We start from the raw sequence: 19,823 nt of genomic DNA on the forward strand, positions 1-19,823 counted from the left end.
TATGCTCAGGAATGTTTCAGTCCCAGTGTCCCTCAGCTGAGGTAGAAGTTGGACTCAACACAGACTCCCTACATTCATAACTTAATGTATTTGATGCATGAAAGCTTGTCTGGAAGAACATGAAGCGGTGTTGTCGCATCGAGGGCTTACAGCACATTCCAACCTCAGCATGCTGTTCCGGGAGCCTGACTGATATACTACAATTATTTATTGAGGACGCAAGCTTGATTTCTGCTCTGCTGTCTTGTCAGAACAGGGACAGAAGTTAACATTCGTGTTGTTCGTCAGAGCATGTCTCCACTGAAGATGTAGGCTCCTTTTAACCACCATGACAACCCTGATGTGTCTCTGAAAACATTGAAACAGTGGCCACCTCCTCTCCACCCGGAACAGTTATGTAAGGTTACCTAACTACCCTGTTCATTGTGTCATAATACTCAAGGTCTCATTTTATCCACAGAAGACTGGCGTCAAACCACTTGAGTCTGTGAACCAGGAACATCGGCCCACACCAATATCAGAGCGTTTTCTATTCTTATTGTTTCTCAGAAAAGTGTTTTCAGATTTACTTCTCCCTCTATTTAATCAAGGCAGGTATCAAACATTATGTTTAGCATGCACAATGTGTCCTCTTGACAAGAGAGGGTGTGCTTGGTGTGCAAACAGTCATCATAAGTCAACACTGTTTCTAGCACTGAGTTATCAGCTATGCAGCAGTGCTGTTGTTGTTAGATGAAAACAAAGTGGCACTAGGCTAATCTTAGATTGGAGGAACCTTTCTGCTATTCACTTAGCAAATGTATGTAGTTTTATTTTAAGAACAATTCAGTTGTCATGGTGTTAAATTAGTGCTAAGACAGAGAAAGTGTGGTGATTTGAGTGCATTACTACCAAGGATGTAATTTAATTATTTGTACTAATAAGCTAATATGCCTCCCGGTTTACTTGCATCAGCCTGCCACAGTATCCCAAGATTGTATAAAAAGGATACTTGACATATTTTACACCACCCTGAGGTTTCACCTCTTAAAACAAGCACTCATGTCAGTTAACAAACACTTGTCAGGCAATATTAATGATTGGACACAAGAAATGTGTGTAACGGTTGCTAAACTCTTTTCTGTAGCATTCCATTGTTGTGAACGCAGCTCTATTGCCACTTCCAATGCAGTGCATCACACCTGGGGGGCAGTGGCCCTCCTAACCGAGCCGTCTAACAAAGCCCTCCTGAATCCTCGCAGAGCACCCAAGTCAATTAATTTCCTCAGGGCATTCTTTGTTAGAACAAGATGAGAAAGGGAAAATGGTGGAGGGTAAAACGCAAAGATCTCCTGGGTGATCAAGAGAACTGGCTGTGGAAAGATGGGGAGTGATTTAGGAGGTATTTACAAATACTTAGTAACCTGTCCTCCCTCCAAACTCTTCTCAGATTACAAGAGATTTGGAACAAAAGGTAATCGCTTGAAACAGAAGAGCAACCTTGACAACCTAAACACAAGCTTGATGCAGTACTCTCTGACTGCAGTACTCTCTGACTGCAGTACTCTCTGACTGCAGTACTCTCTGACTGCAGTACTCCCTAACTGAAGGGTTTAGCCTCAGAAGTCAAAGGAAATGTTCATCAATCGTACACATCACAACAAAACGCTAAACGCATGAGTACACACAATCAGTATTGTGTTCTCCAATTCGTGATGGGAGCCCTGGTGAGCTCTGCGTTATGCTTAGATCACATTAAATCAAAGTAGCAAGAGCTTTGAACATTTCTCTTAGACTTTTATTCCTGAAGAGATTGAGTATCATACAATGTTGTCGATAAAACCAAATTGGATGGCATGGAGTCAATATGATGAGGGTGGGGCTACTAGAGTTGGCCCTGTGGCTATATAAAGATTACAGTCATTATAACATTATTGCTTTTGTTAGAGGAACATATGATCTCTTAAGACAAAGGTGGAAAGTCTTCCCTATGTGTTCGAGGTCCACCTCTAACCCTATATGTACTGTATATGTATGGTAATACTTAAGGTGAAATGTTGAGTAAACAAGTCTTTTCTAACTGAAACCCTACACTGCATCAGCTGAGGTGACACGTGAGCGTGTCGTTTCAGTGGCTCTTCAGATGTAAAGCTTCATTGTATGATGTTGACAACACACTCATAATGCTTACTGTTGATAATGTGCGGCGTGTACTTTGTGGTAATTTTGTGCTTAGAAGGCCTTTGCATTGACCATTCAACTGAAGTGTTCACCTGGTTCAAATTAAGAGTTTAAATAGTGTGCCCAGTTCCAATATGTCATGTGATGTGGACCATGCACTTTCAATCATAGATTGCATCTCCTGTCAAATGTTTGCTGAACTAATAAATTGATAAAATTGCACATGGTAAAATATCCTATACATGAAATACCTCAAAATACAGCCGTGATCTCTAGTGGGAATGGAAACAAGGTAATATAGTTAAGGCTAAACATCTGTGTCTATTACCTTTGTCTAGCTAAGTCAAATAGAGTAGCATGCAATCAACATAACATTGGCACAAAATATTACATTAAACAACAAAAGCAAACAACTCAAATCGAAATGTAGTGTATGCACCCTTCTCCACCACAATTTAGAACCACAAAATGTGTGTCCAACTCCAGAAACCCTATGGCTTTGTGTGTCTGTTTGGCATCATTGTCAGTAATATTCACTATTCAAATCATCGCTGTAAAATTATTTAGCAATAAATGTCATGCCAGATATGAGAGAGATTCGGCTATACATGCACTTTGTGTTTCCAACATGCCAGATTGTGCTAATAATCTCACATAATCCTGACATAATCCAGTGTCTCTTGTCATGTTTTCTTACATCCAGGAACACATGTGCTGTATTCCATTACCCTAGATCACATATAGCTGTGCTGTGTGCTGTATGTATTATATAACTACATTTTCTTTAATATAAGAATTGCTGTCCTTTAATAAATACAAACGTTATAAGGAGGGGAGTGGGGGCCCTCTGGGGTTGTAGGATAAATAGTTGGTGGAGTTAAAAACTCATATATGTTTCTTTCTCTCTTTTTTACGTGAAACGCTCAGAATTCATCTTCCTCAGTTTAGGGGGCAGGTGTCCGTCCATCCTGCCGCCTCCCGCCATTCTCTGCAGCTTGGGGGGCAAGTCTGCCACCGATGTGCTGATGGGCTCTGTGTTGATCTTGCCGGCCTTGCCTGTCTGCCTGTCGTCAGAGACCCCGGGCACGGAGCTGATCCTCTGCAGCTTCATGGGCAGGTCTCCCAGGCTGTAGGTCATCTCTGAGGTGGTGGAGCTCATCCGCAGCAGCTTGCGGGGCATGTCCTCGCGGCCCATCTTCTGCAGCTTGGTGGGCAGCTTGGCGGTGCTCTCTGAGTCCTCCAGGGTCTCCAGGCCGTCCAGGGAGCTGGTCTTCCCCCCACTGTTGCAGAGGGAGGGGGCCATGAGCGGGGAGCAGAGCAGCAGGGCCTCGTCCTGCTCCTTCACGCTGTAGGGAGGCGTGGGAACCTCAAAGGTGGCATGGAACTGGGAGTAGTCCACCTTGAAGAAGCCTTCCTCCAGGGAGATCACTGGGAAGAAGCGGTGCCCCCACAGAACCTCATCCTCAGTGTACGACGTCCTCGCTTGGCAAGTCATCCCTGACGAACACACACACACAGAGAACACAAACAAAGAGAATCTTAGTTGACTGAGTGGATTGTCTCTGTGTTATTACTTTTGATAACACTTAAGAGCTCCCGTGACCCCCTGCCCTCTGTCTCGACAATGAAGTATTCCTCAAAGATACTTTTAATTTTCACATTACAAATCAAACAATATCACTACTAACAGATTTAGAATTAGCACTTATTACCAGGCAAGACATTTTATAAATAAATATCAAGTATATTTTCCAATACAGAAGGAAGAAACTGAAAAAGTCACTGACTCAACATGGAGCTACACATTCGTAAGTATTTTAAGTAAGTACTGTAGTTTATAACTATCTTACAATTTTTTTAAGTATCCATATCTATTATGAATGAGTAATTCTAATCAAAACCAGGCAACTGAAATACCTAATATAGTCTGAATTTGCTATCCCAACCAAGCTGAATATGGTACCTGCTTTAATGCTTTGACTAATAGCATTTGAAAACTGCTGTAGCATTCAAGGACATTAGGATCATTTGATGAGTACATTTAGCATAGGAACAGCCCTTCCTCCTCTGGCATAGGAAGAGCACATCCCAAAGACTATCCAGCAGCCCCTTTTATGCACACTCAAAACTGGTTATGATGTAGTTGGAATAATAGAAAAAGAAATAAATATTGTACAAAATCAAGGGTGTAGGGTAAATGTATCCCCCTGTATGCAATAACCCTGCTGTGCCCGGGAAGGGCCACATCCCCACTCCCCTCAAGCACAAGGTCAGGGTTAGCACATGGACAAAGCACAAGGACACCAAAAATATATGATGATTAAGTCTTCCAAATGCAGCACAGTGGACGCTGTATTGCATTCAGCAAGTATGTATTCTAAATGGGCTACTGTACATCCCTCTGTCATTTACACAGCACTGGTCACTCTGAGGAGTAAACACATTCACTGGCCTGTGTTGCCATCAAATCCATCTTAACGAGTCGTGTCTTTGCCATTCAGTACCTGTCTTGACCTTGGCAACTAACTACAAAAGACAGAGGATTAAGATAATTAAATTACTGGTGACGGGATCTGCTGGCTGCCAGAACACTGCATCTTAGACATGTGCAACGAGTTCAACACCATGCTGAACCTACTCCTCTATGCTCTAACCTTCAAACTGAGGAGTCATGGTCCTGACTGACGAACCTGAAGATGAGCTTGCAAAAGCAAACTTTGTAACATTTCTTATGACCATGAATGCTCAGTGGTATATTTGATACGTTGAAAGTCCTGAATATTGTTGAATTTGTTGTAATTTTAGGAAAACAGTATTTACGTATGTATCAATGATGGAGCAGGAGTGAATACTGATCCATATAATAAACTCAATGTGAACATGTTTGAATGTCACATGTATCTTTTATAATAGAAAATAATTTCGAAGGCATCCTTTTACAGTAACTGTAAACTCTGAATTGAAAGCGTGCTGAAAGCACTCTCGCTTACATTCCCATAGACAAATTAGTACTACAATTAGTCACATTATGAAGATTGAATTAATGAGCGACAACGTTAATTTGTTTTATAAAACATTACTGATTAATGATCAGTTTAAACCTCCCCCCTCAAAAACACTATTTTATAGCTGCAATCATAGTTATCTGAATACTTCCACAGTACCTAACTCTATTCAAGCTTCTTACAGTTTAAAATGTCTAAAGCTTACCAACAAAACTGTACATTCAACAAGATTATTAATTTGACAGATAAATCAGTCTGTTTGACTCGCAACTCAGAAAACGATACCTTCCCTTTCGTTCTAGCTTAGTGTACAGTTACAGATGAGGAGAAGAAACTTGTGTTATTGAGTATTGCTAGGGTTCGTTAGTTAGCGAGCGGTTGCAGGATATTCATAGAACACGTTCAAGTGATGGGCTTCAAAATGCTCCAATGACATCAGAGCGGCCCTCGACAGACCTTGGAGAGGAGAGCATCATGGGTACTGAAGAGACTGGGCACATCTGTGTTTCTGCAACACTCCGAGGTCAGGAAGCCGTCTGCTAGCAGCTTTTAAACAGAGTCCCAGATGTTCGACAGACTGAACATGGAGAGGAGGGGGATGCTGGATGTTACTACATCCCAGTTGCGTCACAGTTCCGAGTGCTTTCAGCCAGTGGAAATATGCTCCACTACCCAAACTAGGGGCCTACACATCTATGACAATGAGTCCAGTCTGAGCCGCCAGTTAAGGCTAAGCGTTATTGAATCTTGGAGTGTTTAGTTTTATGAACCCATCGCACTGCTCTCTGCCAACGCCCAGTCAACCTTGTTTCTCCACTGGTGCACTGACGTTCTGGTGCTCTGACGTGACGTGGTCATGCCCAGGCACACTTCTGAACTGTTGTTGGACTCGAGACATCTGCTATTCTTGTAGCACTCCCACCAGCTTGCCTACCATCCAGACATAGCACAGGTCTACCATCCAGACATAGCACAGGCTCAGCTTTCTGAGTCAAGAGTAGGATGCTTAAACAGTCAGGCAGGGTACATCATACAAGTCAATATCTAGCTCTCAGAGGCAAATTATGAGGAGAGGATATTAAAAATAAAGATGAAGTTCAGTGAATCTGGGACAGTGTTGTGTGTGTGAGACAGCAGTGTTATTAGAGATAACCTATAAATAAACCAGTCTGCTGCCGATCACTTTGGTAGTTAATAATCATCATTTGAACATTTACAACAAAAACAAGCAAGGGCATTTTAAAGTGTGCTTCCGTCAGACCGAAAACAAACGAACATGAAAGAGGGTGTTGGGCGTATTAGTGTCAGTAAACCCTTATGTAACCACAACAAGTCCTACCTGGCTGAGATGAAGTTGTTTCTATGGAAACCAAATCTACCAGTGCGAACATGTAAACATACCTCATGAAGCCTGTTTGGACAGTCAGTTGAAAGCAGAGTTGACAACTCGAAACGTATTAATTTTCTCTCATTGTGATTGCCTCAATTGACCACAAACCCAGCAACCTGGAGTAGTCTTGATCTCCCAGCACAAGGAGGACCATCCATCAAGCATTTCACTGCAGGTGTGTGCTGTGATTGTCTATGCGCCCCTGACCTTTTACAACACATCAACCCTTCAACAACCCTGAGTGTGTTTTGGTGGGGGGGGGGGCATATTGTGTCAATTTATCATCTGTGTTGGCCAGAGCTCATATTACCAATGTCATATTTAATAAACCAAAGGCCCATGTTCCTCCAGTCTCATATCAATTCTCATATCTTACTGTTTTTTTATCACTTTTTTCCAAGCTGAGCTGCAGCCACTAACATTCAAATGTCACCTCAGTTGGTAATAAAAAGGCATATTGAACTTGAGTTGATTTTATGACCTCATCCCTCGCTGGATTAGAGTTGGATTAGAGAATTAGATTTGGCACAAAATCCAAGTTTCTGAGTTTAAAAACTGAAATCTGATCTCCACATCCTCATTTTCTGAAACAAAACTCAGGTGAGACTCCTCAGGTGAGACTCCTCAGGTGAGACTCCTCAGGTGAGACTCCTCAGGTGAGACTCCTCAAGTGTGACTCCTCAGGTGAGACTCCTCAGGTGAGACTCCTCAGGTGAGACTCCTCAGGTGAGACTCCTCAAGTGTGACTCCTCAGGTGAGACTCCTCAGGTGAGACTCCTCAGGTGAGACTCCTCAAGTGTGACTCCTCAGGTGAGACTCCTCAGGTGAGACTCCTCAGGTGAGACTCCTCAAGTGTGACTCCTCAGGTGAGACTCCTCAGGTGAGACTCCTCAGGTGAGACTCCTCAAGTGTGACTCCTCAGGTGAGACTCCTCAAGTGTGACTCCTCAGGTGAGACTCCTCAGGTGAGACTCCTCAGGTGAGACTCCTCAGGTGAGACTCCTCAAGTGAGACTCCTCAAGTGTGACTCCTCAGGTGAGACTCCTCAGGTGAGACTCCTCAGGTGAGACTCCTAAAGTGAGACTCCTCAGGTGAGACTCCTCAGGTGAGACTCCTCAGGTGAGACTCCTCAAGTGTGACTCCTCAGCTGAGACTCCTCAGGTGAGACTCCTCAGGTGAGACTCCTCAGGTGAGACTCCTCAGGTGAGACTCGTCAGGTGTGACATAAGAACCATAACCCTTTCAGCACTGAGCGACAGACATTCCATCTCACAGGGAGTGATTTGCCAACTCGGCAGCTTGTTCTGGACGGTTTAGTTTGCAGGTTAGTCTGCCAAATCCCCCCACACACACACACACACACATACAAAAAGCAGGTTATCAACAACACAACAATGAGTAGACATAGTGTGTGCACATGTTCAGTCGAATGTCTGCAGTGAACAAAGGTTCACTATAGAACACACTATAGAAGACACTCCACACACTATAGAACACAGTGAACACAGGTTCCCTATTTCCCCACAGCAGAGCAACCCGTCCTGCTCTCTCAGAGTGGTATCAGTGGTTTGGTGACGATATCTCCAGCTCTGTGTCGCACAGCCTGCTCCCCCCTGAGTCCGGGAACATGGTGTCCTGCTAGATAACACCCGGACAGCCTATTGTGATCTACGGAAACACAGCGAAGGGGAGGCAGCAGCTGCAGTCTCTGACACTGACAGCTCGGATAAAATTGATTATTTTACGGCGGGGAAGAAACAGTAAACTAGAGAAGGCTATCTGTGTTTCTTTATGCTGGCTCAGTAAACCCACAGCAGCCTTGGTGCTGGCTTAGTGAGCCCACATCAGCAGCCTTGGTCTTGGCTTAGTGAGCCTTGCTGCAGTGGAGAGGTGAACAGAAGCATATCCAGGAAGGTAAGACAGAGAGAGGCAGGGATCAGATCAGATGCATGGCTCAGTTACTTACAGTCCTCTCCTCAACATCAGCTCTCCAGGGCCTCTCCCATCCACCCCCACACACCCTCCCCCACCACCCCCACCCACACACTCACACCCACACCCACCCCCCCACACCCTAACCACCCCACCCTGCCCCCCCCACCCTCCACCCCCCCCCCCCACAAACAGTATGTGATTTAGATTAGCTTGATTCATCACTTGAACTTGTGTGATTTGAGAGACTGTGAGAGAGGTGGGCGTCAGCTCCTCCCTGCTCTCTCCTCACCCAGACGCTTATCTGCAGACTACACACTCGATTTGTCTATTTCAAACAAACACATACACATTCTCAGTTTTTACACACACACACACTCACAAATATGTCTATTTCTCACACAGCCATACAGGGCTGGTCCACGCTGTTCCCCTCAGCAGTCCTGTCTCTAACTCTAACCCACACAGGGCTGGTCCACGCTGTTCCCCTCAGCAGTCCTGTCTCTAACTCTAACCCACACAGGGCTGGTCCACGCTGTTCCCCTCAGCAGTCCTGTCTCTAACTCTAACCCACACAGGGCTGGTCCACGCTGTTCCCCTCAGCAGTCCTGTCTCTAACTCTAACCCACACAGGGCTGGTCCACGCTGTTCCCCTCAGCAGTCCTGTCTCTAACTCTAACCCACACAGGGCTGGTCCACGCTGTTCCCCTCAGCAGTCCTGTCTCTAACTCTAACCCACACAGGGCTGGTCCACGCTGTTCCCCTCAGCAGTCCTGTCTCTAACTCTAACCCTGGCAGCCTAGTAGGCCTCCAGAGGCTCAGCCAGAGCGTGTGAGAAACAAGCAAGCAGGAACAAGGATATGAATGTGAGCAGTGAATACAGAGAATGTCACAACTTAACAACACCCCCGATTTACTATGTATTCCCCTGACAGGACCATGGCTGTGCTAAATCACATTTACCATCACTGCACATGTTCCAGGAGGCCATACTAAATGGTGTACTTGTGTCTGCAAAGCAGAAGAAATCGTCCTTGCATGACTACAGTCCTTACTTTGGGCTCAGTAGAATTAAATATTCAGGAGCCACACTGAACTAGATGGAGACAGAATGGAAAATTGTGAGGGCAGGAAATGCATTTGAGAGCCGTGCCCCCCTTTAGACAGAATAATACTGTGGTGAGACTCTGGTTCCTTAACTACCGAACAATCACTTGTTATTAATATCAACACCGGAAGGGACAGCACAAATTGTGTCATTAGTAGATGAAGTTAGGGGGGAAAAAAACATTTGGATGCTGATACATCTCTTCTGGGCACAATTCCTATCTCCAAGACAGATAATCTGTTACTATGGTGACCAACATCAATTGGTAAAAAGCCTAGAAAATTCCAGAAGCTTTTTACCGACCTGTTCTGTTCTTACTCACGGGGAGGGGGGGAGGGGGGCAGGGGGGTTGTTGATGAAGGAGAAAGTGCCCTGTATAATACTGTTTCGGTATTCAATCAGTTAGTAAAAGATGCCTCCCGCGCCTCTGGACCTTAAATGTTTATTCCACGCATCACACAAGAGACAGTGTGGCCATGTGAGTCCCCAAGCTGTGGAGAGAGAGCTGGGGAGGAGCCCTGCTTGGGGGAGGGGCACTGCGCTGATGCGGATGCTGAGGCAGTTACATGCATGTGGAGATGGGTAGACAAAGACAGGAAGAAGGGAGGGAAGGGAGGAGGGAGAAGGGATGGGATGAGGGAGGGGAAGGATGGAAGGAAGTAAGGGGAGGAGGTTAGGAGAGGAGGAGGGGAGGGGAGGGGAGGCTGCCAAGCCTGTATAACAGGGTTTGGTGACAGACCAGGTGGTAGAACAGAAGGCTCAACACAGCAGCCTGGCCATCAGCCCAGTCCGAACAACACAGCAGCCACAAGGAGCCACGCGTGAGCACAGCACTGCTCATAAAAAGAACCTGGTTAACCAAACAAGAATCCATCCATCTTCCCAAAGCCAGAAACCTGGTGGTAGTGAAGGACAGCAGTGCTGTGGCCGCTTGAACATCAGAAAGTCCTGCTCGTTTCACACTGTGAAGGTTTTAACAGTGAACACGGAGAGACGTGCAACAAGCCACAGCATGGCTGGGAGACGCAAATAGAAACTCACTTCCCAAAGGATCGTGTCTCTACGAGCTCCAGCTACGGACAGAATGTTCACGTGTCTGTTAAACCCTTTCATCGATTAGTTTTGGACTTCAGGGAACAGTCAGACAGAATCAATCAATAGCAGAACCCTAAAAGCAGGGCACCACTTGAAGAGGAAAAGAGCCGTGATGGTGAAGCTATCTTTAGGCACAAGGTCTCATCCACACTGATGGTGCTTTGTACTGTTGCTAGTCAATATCGTATGCTAACGAAACCCTGTGGTAGTGAACCAGGAACTAGACGTGAATGATATCACGTCTTAAGAGTCATTATTCCCACCTTTAAGAGGATTGATGACCCTCATGTCCTCATGGAGGGTCTTGGTGGAGCGCTGTCATCGCCCCACAGGTTCAGCTAAGGTGTCCTCATGTAGTCCATCACTGGTTTACTAGCGCTCAGTAGAGACCTGACAAATCCCTAAAGACACAATTACGCTGTTTCCCCTGGGAGGGCTGCACAGTGGATCTGCAGGAGATAATGAATCGTCTGTGTCACGACCAGTTTGGAGCTCTGCCTGTTACGTTGAGTTCATCCTTGGTGCGATTACTGCACAGGTCTTTCACAGTGTTCATGATGAGTATCTTCAGAGAAGCTTTTTCATACAATTTTAATATCCTCTAATATTCACTAAGTGGACTTTAATACGTCATGGGAAACTGGGCATGAAGTCTTTCAGTCTTGTTTAAAACCAGTTCAGTTTGTGTCTTTTTCCCACATACTTGAGAGCTCTACAGCAGTCAGATCACATGTTGTAATCATTAGATTAGACAATGTGGTCCATCAAGTAGCGACTGGCATCCATCACTCATCATAATAACATACTTTTCTATCAAGCGTTTGAACAACCCAAAGAACAAGGCGGGTTGTTTTGGAGAACAGGGAAAAAATACAACTAATGAACCTAACAAAGTCGAAATGAAACAAACAAATAAATAAATAACACTGACAAAGGGGTTATAACGAGGGGCTGTTAAATATTCAGCTTATCAGAACACCTCAGCTGTGTGTGTGTGTGTGCGTGCACGCGCGTGTGTGTGGATCGGGCAGTGCCTGCCTCTCTCCAATGCTTTGACCCTGGGCACATTAAATTTAATTGGCGACTCCTGCACTCACCTGCTCCGAAGTCTGACATTCCTGCTACACTCACATGAACCCTCTGAACTGCAGAGCAGATGGGGGAGGAGAGGGGGACGGGAGGGAGGGAGGGAGGGAGGGAGGGAGGGAGGGAGGGAGGGAGGGAGGGAGGGAGGGAGGGAGGGAGGGAGGGAGGGAGGGAGGGAGGGAGGGAGGGAGGGAGGGAGGGAGGGAGGGAGGGAGGGAGGGAGGGAGGGGACACGTTCTGAGTGTAATCATTCAGAATGAATTATAGTCACTTCCTCCAGGGGCTTGTCTCTGCTCTCAGTGTTGACTGCGGCTCCCTTCCTGGCCCTTCGTCCTGTTTACCCAGGGTTCTGAGCTGCTAACAGAGGCTGGAGGCTGGAGGCCGAAGGCAGGGGGCTGGAGGCTGGAGGCAGGGGGCTGGCCTGCTGCCCCTCTCTGGTCCTGACCTGGGTGACCTTCACTACAGTCCAATTATAGATAATCATCATAGAATCATATAGTAATTTAAATTAAATAAATAACTAAAAACACAATATGTACTGTGCTATCGGTTGCTGTTGATCTACAGAACTGCATGAGGGGTGTCTAATGTATTACAGTGATATGACTTTGGGTACGCAAATTGAATGACCTTGTATTATACTGTGATTTCTATGTTAGCAGGTGTAGTATGTGTGCAGGTGAAATCCAATGCCCTATGCCTTGGTACAGAACACAATGTAAATGCAGACTGAGAAAGATGGAGATGATCCAATAATATCTGGTGGTTATCATGTCTCGCCACACTTACAATACTGTATCTCTATGCACATAAATAAACAACTTTTAATCAAGTCAAGGATTCAATTGTCTCCAGTCGCCCACATGCACATCTTAGTAGGGGCAGAGACGTGTATGTGGGCTGAAACACAATAACAAGGGGATTCTATTTTTTCTCCGACACAAGTGAATCATGAAGGAAGCTTGAGGCAGCTGAGAGAGAGAAGAGGAGGAGGGGAGGGGGATGGGAGAAAGCTAGGAAAACAATCCACCAAATCAATGCACAGCTAAGTATCTACAAAGCAGCTGACTCTGACTCCTGACTCCCGACTCCAACTCTCGACTCCTGACTCCAGACTCCTGACCCTGACTCCTGGCTCAGACTCCTGACTCTGACTCTCCTTATGCATCCTTCAGCAGGCTTGATGTTTGCTCCATTTCATTGTTTCCATTAGACAATATGGAAACATTTTAGACAAATAAAGATTGTCCCGTCATTTAATATATATTAACATCACAAAGTATTTCATAACAACATCGTAGTGTGTTTATGAAAGTTACAGGGTCACATCTGTAGAATGCTGTGTGTGCCCTGTTGTGGGTTTGAATACCCCTCAATTTAAACATGTTGAGATGTGGATGGTTCCAGAAGGATCCAAACCACATGATGGAGTGCAGAAACCAAAAACACATCAGCTTCCCATGTTGCCATGCCTCCGGGGGACACCCAGACACTGAACACTCGCACAGCACCCACAAAGTGCTCTTCACAAAACTCAAATCAAATCCACACACACTGAATTTATGCTGAAGCGTCTCGGTAAAAGATTTGCCAAAGCCTCCATAGCATCCTGCAGATGTCCCAGCATGCACAGAGGGCATGACAATCATCTACATTTGCATGAGAGGCACACCACCATCCCCAGAATGCCATGTTTCATGGTGATGTATTGATGCTTTCAAAGCATGATTGGCAACTGAACTCCTAACTGAAATGCATGACAGATAATTTTTGTTTTTTGTATTTTTTGCACCCTTAGAAATCTGCTGTTACTGGAATAGGCATCCTGAAAGGCACAACCTTCCAGTAGTCAACTGTCATTTTACTGACTAAGTTTGTACTCCACTATGTCTTCCATTCAAAGTCAGCTCACCATGAAATTAAAATCCTCCAGTCTGTTTATCTTGAAACAGAGCATCGACTTTCAGCTTTTTCTCAAATCTCCAAGGAAGGGTCGGCATGTAGGTCTAAAGCAGCACATGACATGTTAAGTGACAGAACGTAATTGGCAAGTTATTCAAACCACAGTGTCAATAAAGCAACTGCAATCTGTGCAATTTAGCGTCAGCAACAATGACTTTCAGAATGCTTCTGTGATTCTGTGATTGTATACAGAATGTCTTACATTTCATGTTATAAAATGTCATCATTTGACAGATGATTTGCAGACGACCATCCAAATATTGTCACCAAATATCCACTGAGACAAAACACACATAATACCCACCATGAACCAGTTTATTCAGATCAATAATACCATCCAGTCATATCCAACACTAAACGACTGGCTGAATCTTAGATTATTTTGGAGGATGTTTGGGGGACTGGCCTGAAGAAATGTAATAAATGACAGCAAGACAACAAGACAACAAGACAGCAAGACAGCAAGACAACAAGACAACAAGACAGCAAGACAGCAAGACAACAAGACAACAAGACAGCAAGACAGCAAGACAGCAAGACAACAAGACAACAAGACAGCAAGACAGCAAGACAGCAAGACAGCAAGACAGCAAGACAACAAGACAGCAAGACAGCGTTTTCTTCCAACAGCAAAGTGATTTAGAATGATCCATCCATTGCTGTACACAATATTACAATCTCCAGTGTGTGTTGCAGTTTGAGTCACTTCATATTGTCTATGGCTTTCTATGGGCTGCAGTACAGACACTACATACAAATCTTTTATTTAGTGTGAAGAATCTGACAGTCTTATAGTAGTCAGCAGTGAAGCCTTAGCATGAATATGTTAGCATCCTTCTGATCTTGACTGTTGATCACCTGTTCCCAGAACGCCAGATCCAGGGACCAGATCCAGGGACCAGATCCAGGGACCAGACCCAAGGACCAGATCCAGGGACCAGATCCAGGGACCATATCCAGGGACCAGATCCAGGGACCAGCCCATCAGTCTTTCATCTGAAGCCCTGGACACCAGTGCTCTATGTCTGCTGGTGTGTGCTCTACAGATTGTTTGTTTTTCCCGATGACATCAAGAAGAAGCTGAATCTAAGTTTAGGTGCAGTGCCGCAATCCTGAACACTCAAGGAGCTGTTGCCATGGAAACAGAGTTACACAGGGGCCAGAAACGAAAGTGTCGGAGGATATATACTTTGGCAGTTCTAACCACATACAGTGTTGTTTAACCCTGGTAGCTCATCCTGTTGCCTCAGAGAACACACGCATGTCACTCACGCAGCAAGTTGGGGACGGCAGTCAGACTGACTTGTAAGATCTAAGCAATCTCTTGTCTGCTTCTTATCCTTACAATTACATTATGCTTATTACACTACCGTACATTATGTTCCGACTCAAAGCCTTTTTTGAATTTCCTAATCCTATCACAATGATGATGTATTCCGTCTCTCGATTTCTTTAGTCCCATTTAGTTCCTTTTGTACTGTTCCAAGTGATAAGACTGTACTGAAACAGCTTTACCAGCAGTGAAACCCTCTGTCAGTTAGCCCTGCCCATCACCCTCTGTCAGTTAGCCCTGCCCATCACCCTCTGTCAGTTAGCCCTGCCCATCAGCCTCTGTCAGTTAGCCCTGCCCATCACCCTCCGTCAGTTAGCCCTGCCTATCACCCTCTGTCAGCTAGCCCTGCCCATCAGCCTCTGTCAGTTAGCCCTGCCCATCAGCCTCTGTCAGTTAGCCCTGCCCATCAGCCTCTGAGCACAACTGAACTGTGAGCAGAAGCTTGCTCCTTCACACCTCTCACACCACAACAATGGAGTAACAGAACCAGCCAACCACACATATCATAACCCATTGACATTTCTGCACACTATTTAAGACAGCATCAATTAGTAAACACTCATGCATAATATATTCAGATGTGTTTGAATTGGTGTGAGTGTCCAGGCTGGGTGAGGTGTGAGCCCCATGTGCCAGGGCTCCAGGTGAGGGGGGTGCTGCGCTACTTAACCACACCACAGTAGCCCCACACCTTTCACCTCTTGATCGGTTTGTAACATTCACGCTAGTTCCTTTCACAGCAGAGTTCATTTGAGACGTCGCTTCACTTTGCAAGGTAGGACCTGTGATTGCGTGAGCCAGTAACACCAATAATATGAGTTGATCATTATCATTGAGTATTTCAGGCATGCACTGGTATGTCAAATGCTGGATGCTGGGTTAGTGTACTGTAGTGTTGCATGAAAATGCTTTGTTATGTAGTTTACACATGTTGTATGGCTTTGGCCTGAAAACTGGTTTAAAATGGGTATTTACGGTACATACGTTTTACACAACTATATATTCCTTCTTTGTAAGTATCACAAACAATAACTTTCAGTATCAACAAGAAGGAACCATTTTGTGTGTGGCAGCAGTGTGTTCTGTAGCGTTGGTAGGGCTATGCCATAACTACGGTAAACACTTCCCTCACCACTTTGAACTGTGCTAATAATCTGTTAACAAATTATCAGTTGTAGATCACATACAATGGAACATTTCCCTACAGGCATAACTGTTCTCTTTAAAATTGCTTTCCCAATTTTACTGATGAAATAATACTCTCAAAGTACAGCAGCAGTTTGTTTGAAATGTTCACTTCCCCAAGTAAAGCAACTTCTTTTGGACTGAACAGTATGTATTACTACAGTATTACTACAATATTACTGCAGTATTACTACAGTATTACTACAGCCTGAATGTAGGTACTACTGGCTGGCCAAAACCAAACAGTTTATCAGCAAACAACAGTTTGTTTAAAGGGTTTCTAAACCCTCTTCACTGAAGAGGACACATTCATATTTTGAACACGTTCCACATTCAGTTACATCAAATCAATGATATATGATTTATAAACCTCCAGTAGCCCTCTGTAGCAAAAATGTACATGTTCACAAGAATCAAAGATCAATAGAATGTAATCAATTTGTCATCCACTAACATCCAAAGGTCAATGAAAAGGCCATTTGGTGTTGACCACTAACTGTAAACATCTTAAAATGACTACTGAGAGCTAAAAAATGATTTGAAGTTTCCTATGCGCCTTGAGCTTCACTGTTGAACAAATGTGCAATTAAAATTGATGAAGGAGTCAGGCCTTCCGTTCAAAACTAAAATAGAATACAAAAGGAATATATTTATATTTACTCACCAGTAGTTTCCACAATTCCTTCCAATATCACCACAATCTCAAACTGTTCCGTTTGCATGGACCTTTGGGAGAGTTCGTAGAATGGGCTTTTGGTGTCAATCACATGGCAGATAGTGAGTGGGGAGACGAGAAAGAGCTGGTCTGCCCCGGTGCTGAAGCCCACGTCCAATTCCAACTGATCCAGTGGAAGAAACTCGCCTTCGGGCGTCTGACGAGACTGTAGAAGCGTGCAGAAAGTTGGGGGGGGGACGCTTTAACAGCAACTCAGCGAGACATTCTGACAGGCATTCACATTTTGTAACCAATCAAAGAGATCAATCACCAACGAGTAGATAGAGTAAGGACATCGAATGGAGAGGCCAGTTCATAAACTATAGCCTATATTAAAGCAATATACTGCTTAAGTTCATTGACCTAAACATCATACCCAGGTCATCAATTAAACAGTTTGATAAAGCATATTTGCTTGAACTGCATTTTGGAACTTTGAAGCTGGGATTGTTATTTAGCTGAGGAGGGTTATAAAAAAGACTGGGTAACAGAACTGTCAAAATGCATTTCATTGTTTTAGTTCATCATTTTAATTGTGATATCATCTAAATGTGAAAAACCGAACTCAGTGTGATTATAGGATATAATTGAATGGGCCTAAAATGAATTTCCTGTCCCCTACCCCGATAAATTGTGAGCTAATGTTTAATTGTGGACAAACGTTTAATTGTCCCTTAAGAAAAAAGCAAACAGTTATCGTGCGTAATACGCAAATAATGCCTCTGCATGGGTGCAAAGGTGGTGACACTTACTTTCAGCAATTTGCAGCGGATCTGTGCCGAGACCATGTGGCTATTACGCAGGTTGCCGACCCTGAACATGAGTGTTAGCTTTCCATCTCTCATAGAAATGGCTGCATGCTCACTAAACATCAAAGTCTCTGCCCGTTTTTTGGGTTGGGACATTTTAATGAACATACAACCAATCAAAAAGGCGTCCACGATGGATCCCAAGATTGACTGGAAAAGAAATAGAATGATTCCCTCAGGACATTTGTCCGTGATATACCTATAACCATATCCTATTGTAGCTTCGGTTTCAATGAAGAATAAAAACGCCGAGGGAAAGTTGTAGACATTGGCCACGCATGGTGTATATTTATCATCATGTCCAACGCGGTTCAGGTCTCCTCTGATGTATGCAATGACCCACCACATAAAAGCCATGAAGAGCCATGCCACTGTATAGGTTAGGATGAAAATAAATAAATTCCATCGCCATTTCAAATCTACGAGCGTGGTGAATAAGTCTGAGAGATATCTACTGGTTTCTCCACCCAGGTTACCATGCTGGACGTTACATCGCCCGTTCTTGTCCACAAAACGTTGTCTTTTCTTCTTCTTCTCTGGTGCTGGCTGGTTGAATCCAGACCCACTTGATGAGGTGGTCACTACCTGATAATCGTCCCCAAATTTCTTTCGAAGTGCAGACATACTACGATGACAGCAGCGAAAGAAGTAGTCGGAAGGATTCAATGCGAGTCTTTTTCGGCACCGGACTTCGATGTACTTGCTGCTTATGCTGTGCGCAATACCTCAGAATTGGAAATAAAGCAAGAAAAGTACGTTGTTTGTTTCGAACTAATCACGCACCGTCCCGTCTCTCCACATGCTGCTGTTCAAACAATCCAAAGCCATGAAATATGACGAACAATATAACCTATGTCACGACACCTCCGAAAAAGTAGTACCCTATGAGGACGCACGGGATGAGCTGTCCAAAGACGGCAGTCGCATTCTAGGTTTTGAACGCGGTTTCTTCTTTGGTGCGTCGCTGATTACTCATTACCCCTCCAGGTCCCAGCAATGCAATTACTTCAGCTGTGTTCTTCTCTTAGTTTAAACATTAGGATATAAGTTTAAACTGTTTCAACACCCCATCAAGCCTCAAAATATGTTTGCGTATTTTAATTATCGTTAGTTATTACAGCGCTTACATACAGGAGAAACGGGTCCGCGCGCACATCCGCGTTGGATTTGGACACGATCCGGTTCCCAAAGCCCCGCGCTGTGTTCTTCTGTACACACATAGGCTCTGCATTCAGTTTAATGGCAATACAATATGGATCCGGTTAGAACGTACGATCCAGTCATAGTTTTGAAGCACCGCGCTTTGATGGTGTCTCGTCTGGTACTGTTTTAGTTTTTTTACGGAAACATCGAGGACGTTCTCATGCTAAGGTATTAAGATCAGACGGACGCTCCCTCGCTCGTTCTTTCCCTCGATTTCTACCGTACGGCTCCTGCGCACTTGTATGCAATCATGCGCTCACTATTGCCTAGTGGCAGCTTAGGCAATACTACAAAGGCATACAGTTTGGAGAAGGGGGGGGGGGGGGGGGGGATACATTTGACAGAATTAACTAGAGTATGCCAGGAAAACACGGATACTTTACATTATGCGATAGTAAATATGAATAAAAAAGAGTTTACTGAAGTAAACAATTAGGGTTAGGGTTAGCTTGACAAGGACTCTGCTCTTCATTACTCTGGGCCACCTGGGGAACGAGACAACCAGCACCGCCTCCACACCCTCCACTACATCTGCTCCACTCCACCCCCTCCACCACATCTACTCCACCCCCTCCACCACATCTACTCCACCCCCTCCACCACATCTACTCCACCCCCTCCACCACATCTACTCCACCCCCTCCACCACATCTGCTCCACCCCCTCCACCACATCTGCTCCACCCCCTCCACCACATCTGCTCCACCCCTGCTCCATTTCCTTTCTTCTCCCTCTTCTTCAGCAGCAGTGGGGCCATGTATCCTGATCCTGGCAAAGAAAAGGTTTCTGTTGTTAGGTCACATGCTGCCGCTCCACACTAAACACAGCATCAGATTCCAGA

The 19,823-nt window shown here is 44.8% G+C and overlaps 1 protein-coding gene across 1 annotated transcript; it reads right to left on the minus strand.

The window, feature by feature from the left end:
- Positions 1–1,755: 1,755 nt before the first annotated feature.
- Positions 1,756–19,183, minus strand: kcnj3a (potassium inwardly rectifying channel subfamily J member 3a). Its single transcript, XM_084689169.1, has 3 exons — positions 17,723–19,183; positions 16,920–17,136; positions 1,756–3,657 (listed from the first exon to the last, which is right to left on the minus strand). Exons 1-3 carry the CDS (start codon positions 18,401–18,403, stop codon positions 3,071–3,073), a joined length of 1,485 nt encoding a protein of 494 aa, XP_084545295.1. The 5' UTR covers positions 18,404–19,183; the 3' UTR covers positions 1,756–3,070.
- Between the last annotated feature and the right edge of the window lie 640 nt (positions 19,184–19,823).

This window comes from Hypomesus nipponensis, chromosome 23 (genome assembly GCF_054491055.1).
Source record: "Hypomesus nipponensis isolate SF chromosome 23, ASM5449105v1, whole genome shotgun sequence".
NCBI lineage: Eukaryota > Metazoa > Chordata > Actinopteri > Osmeriformes > Osmeridae > Hypomesus > Hypomesus nipponensis.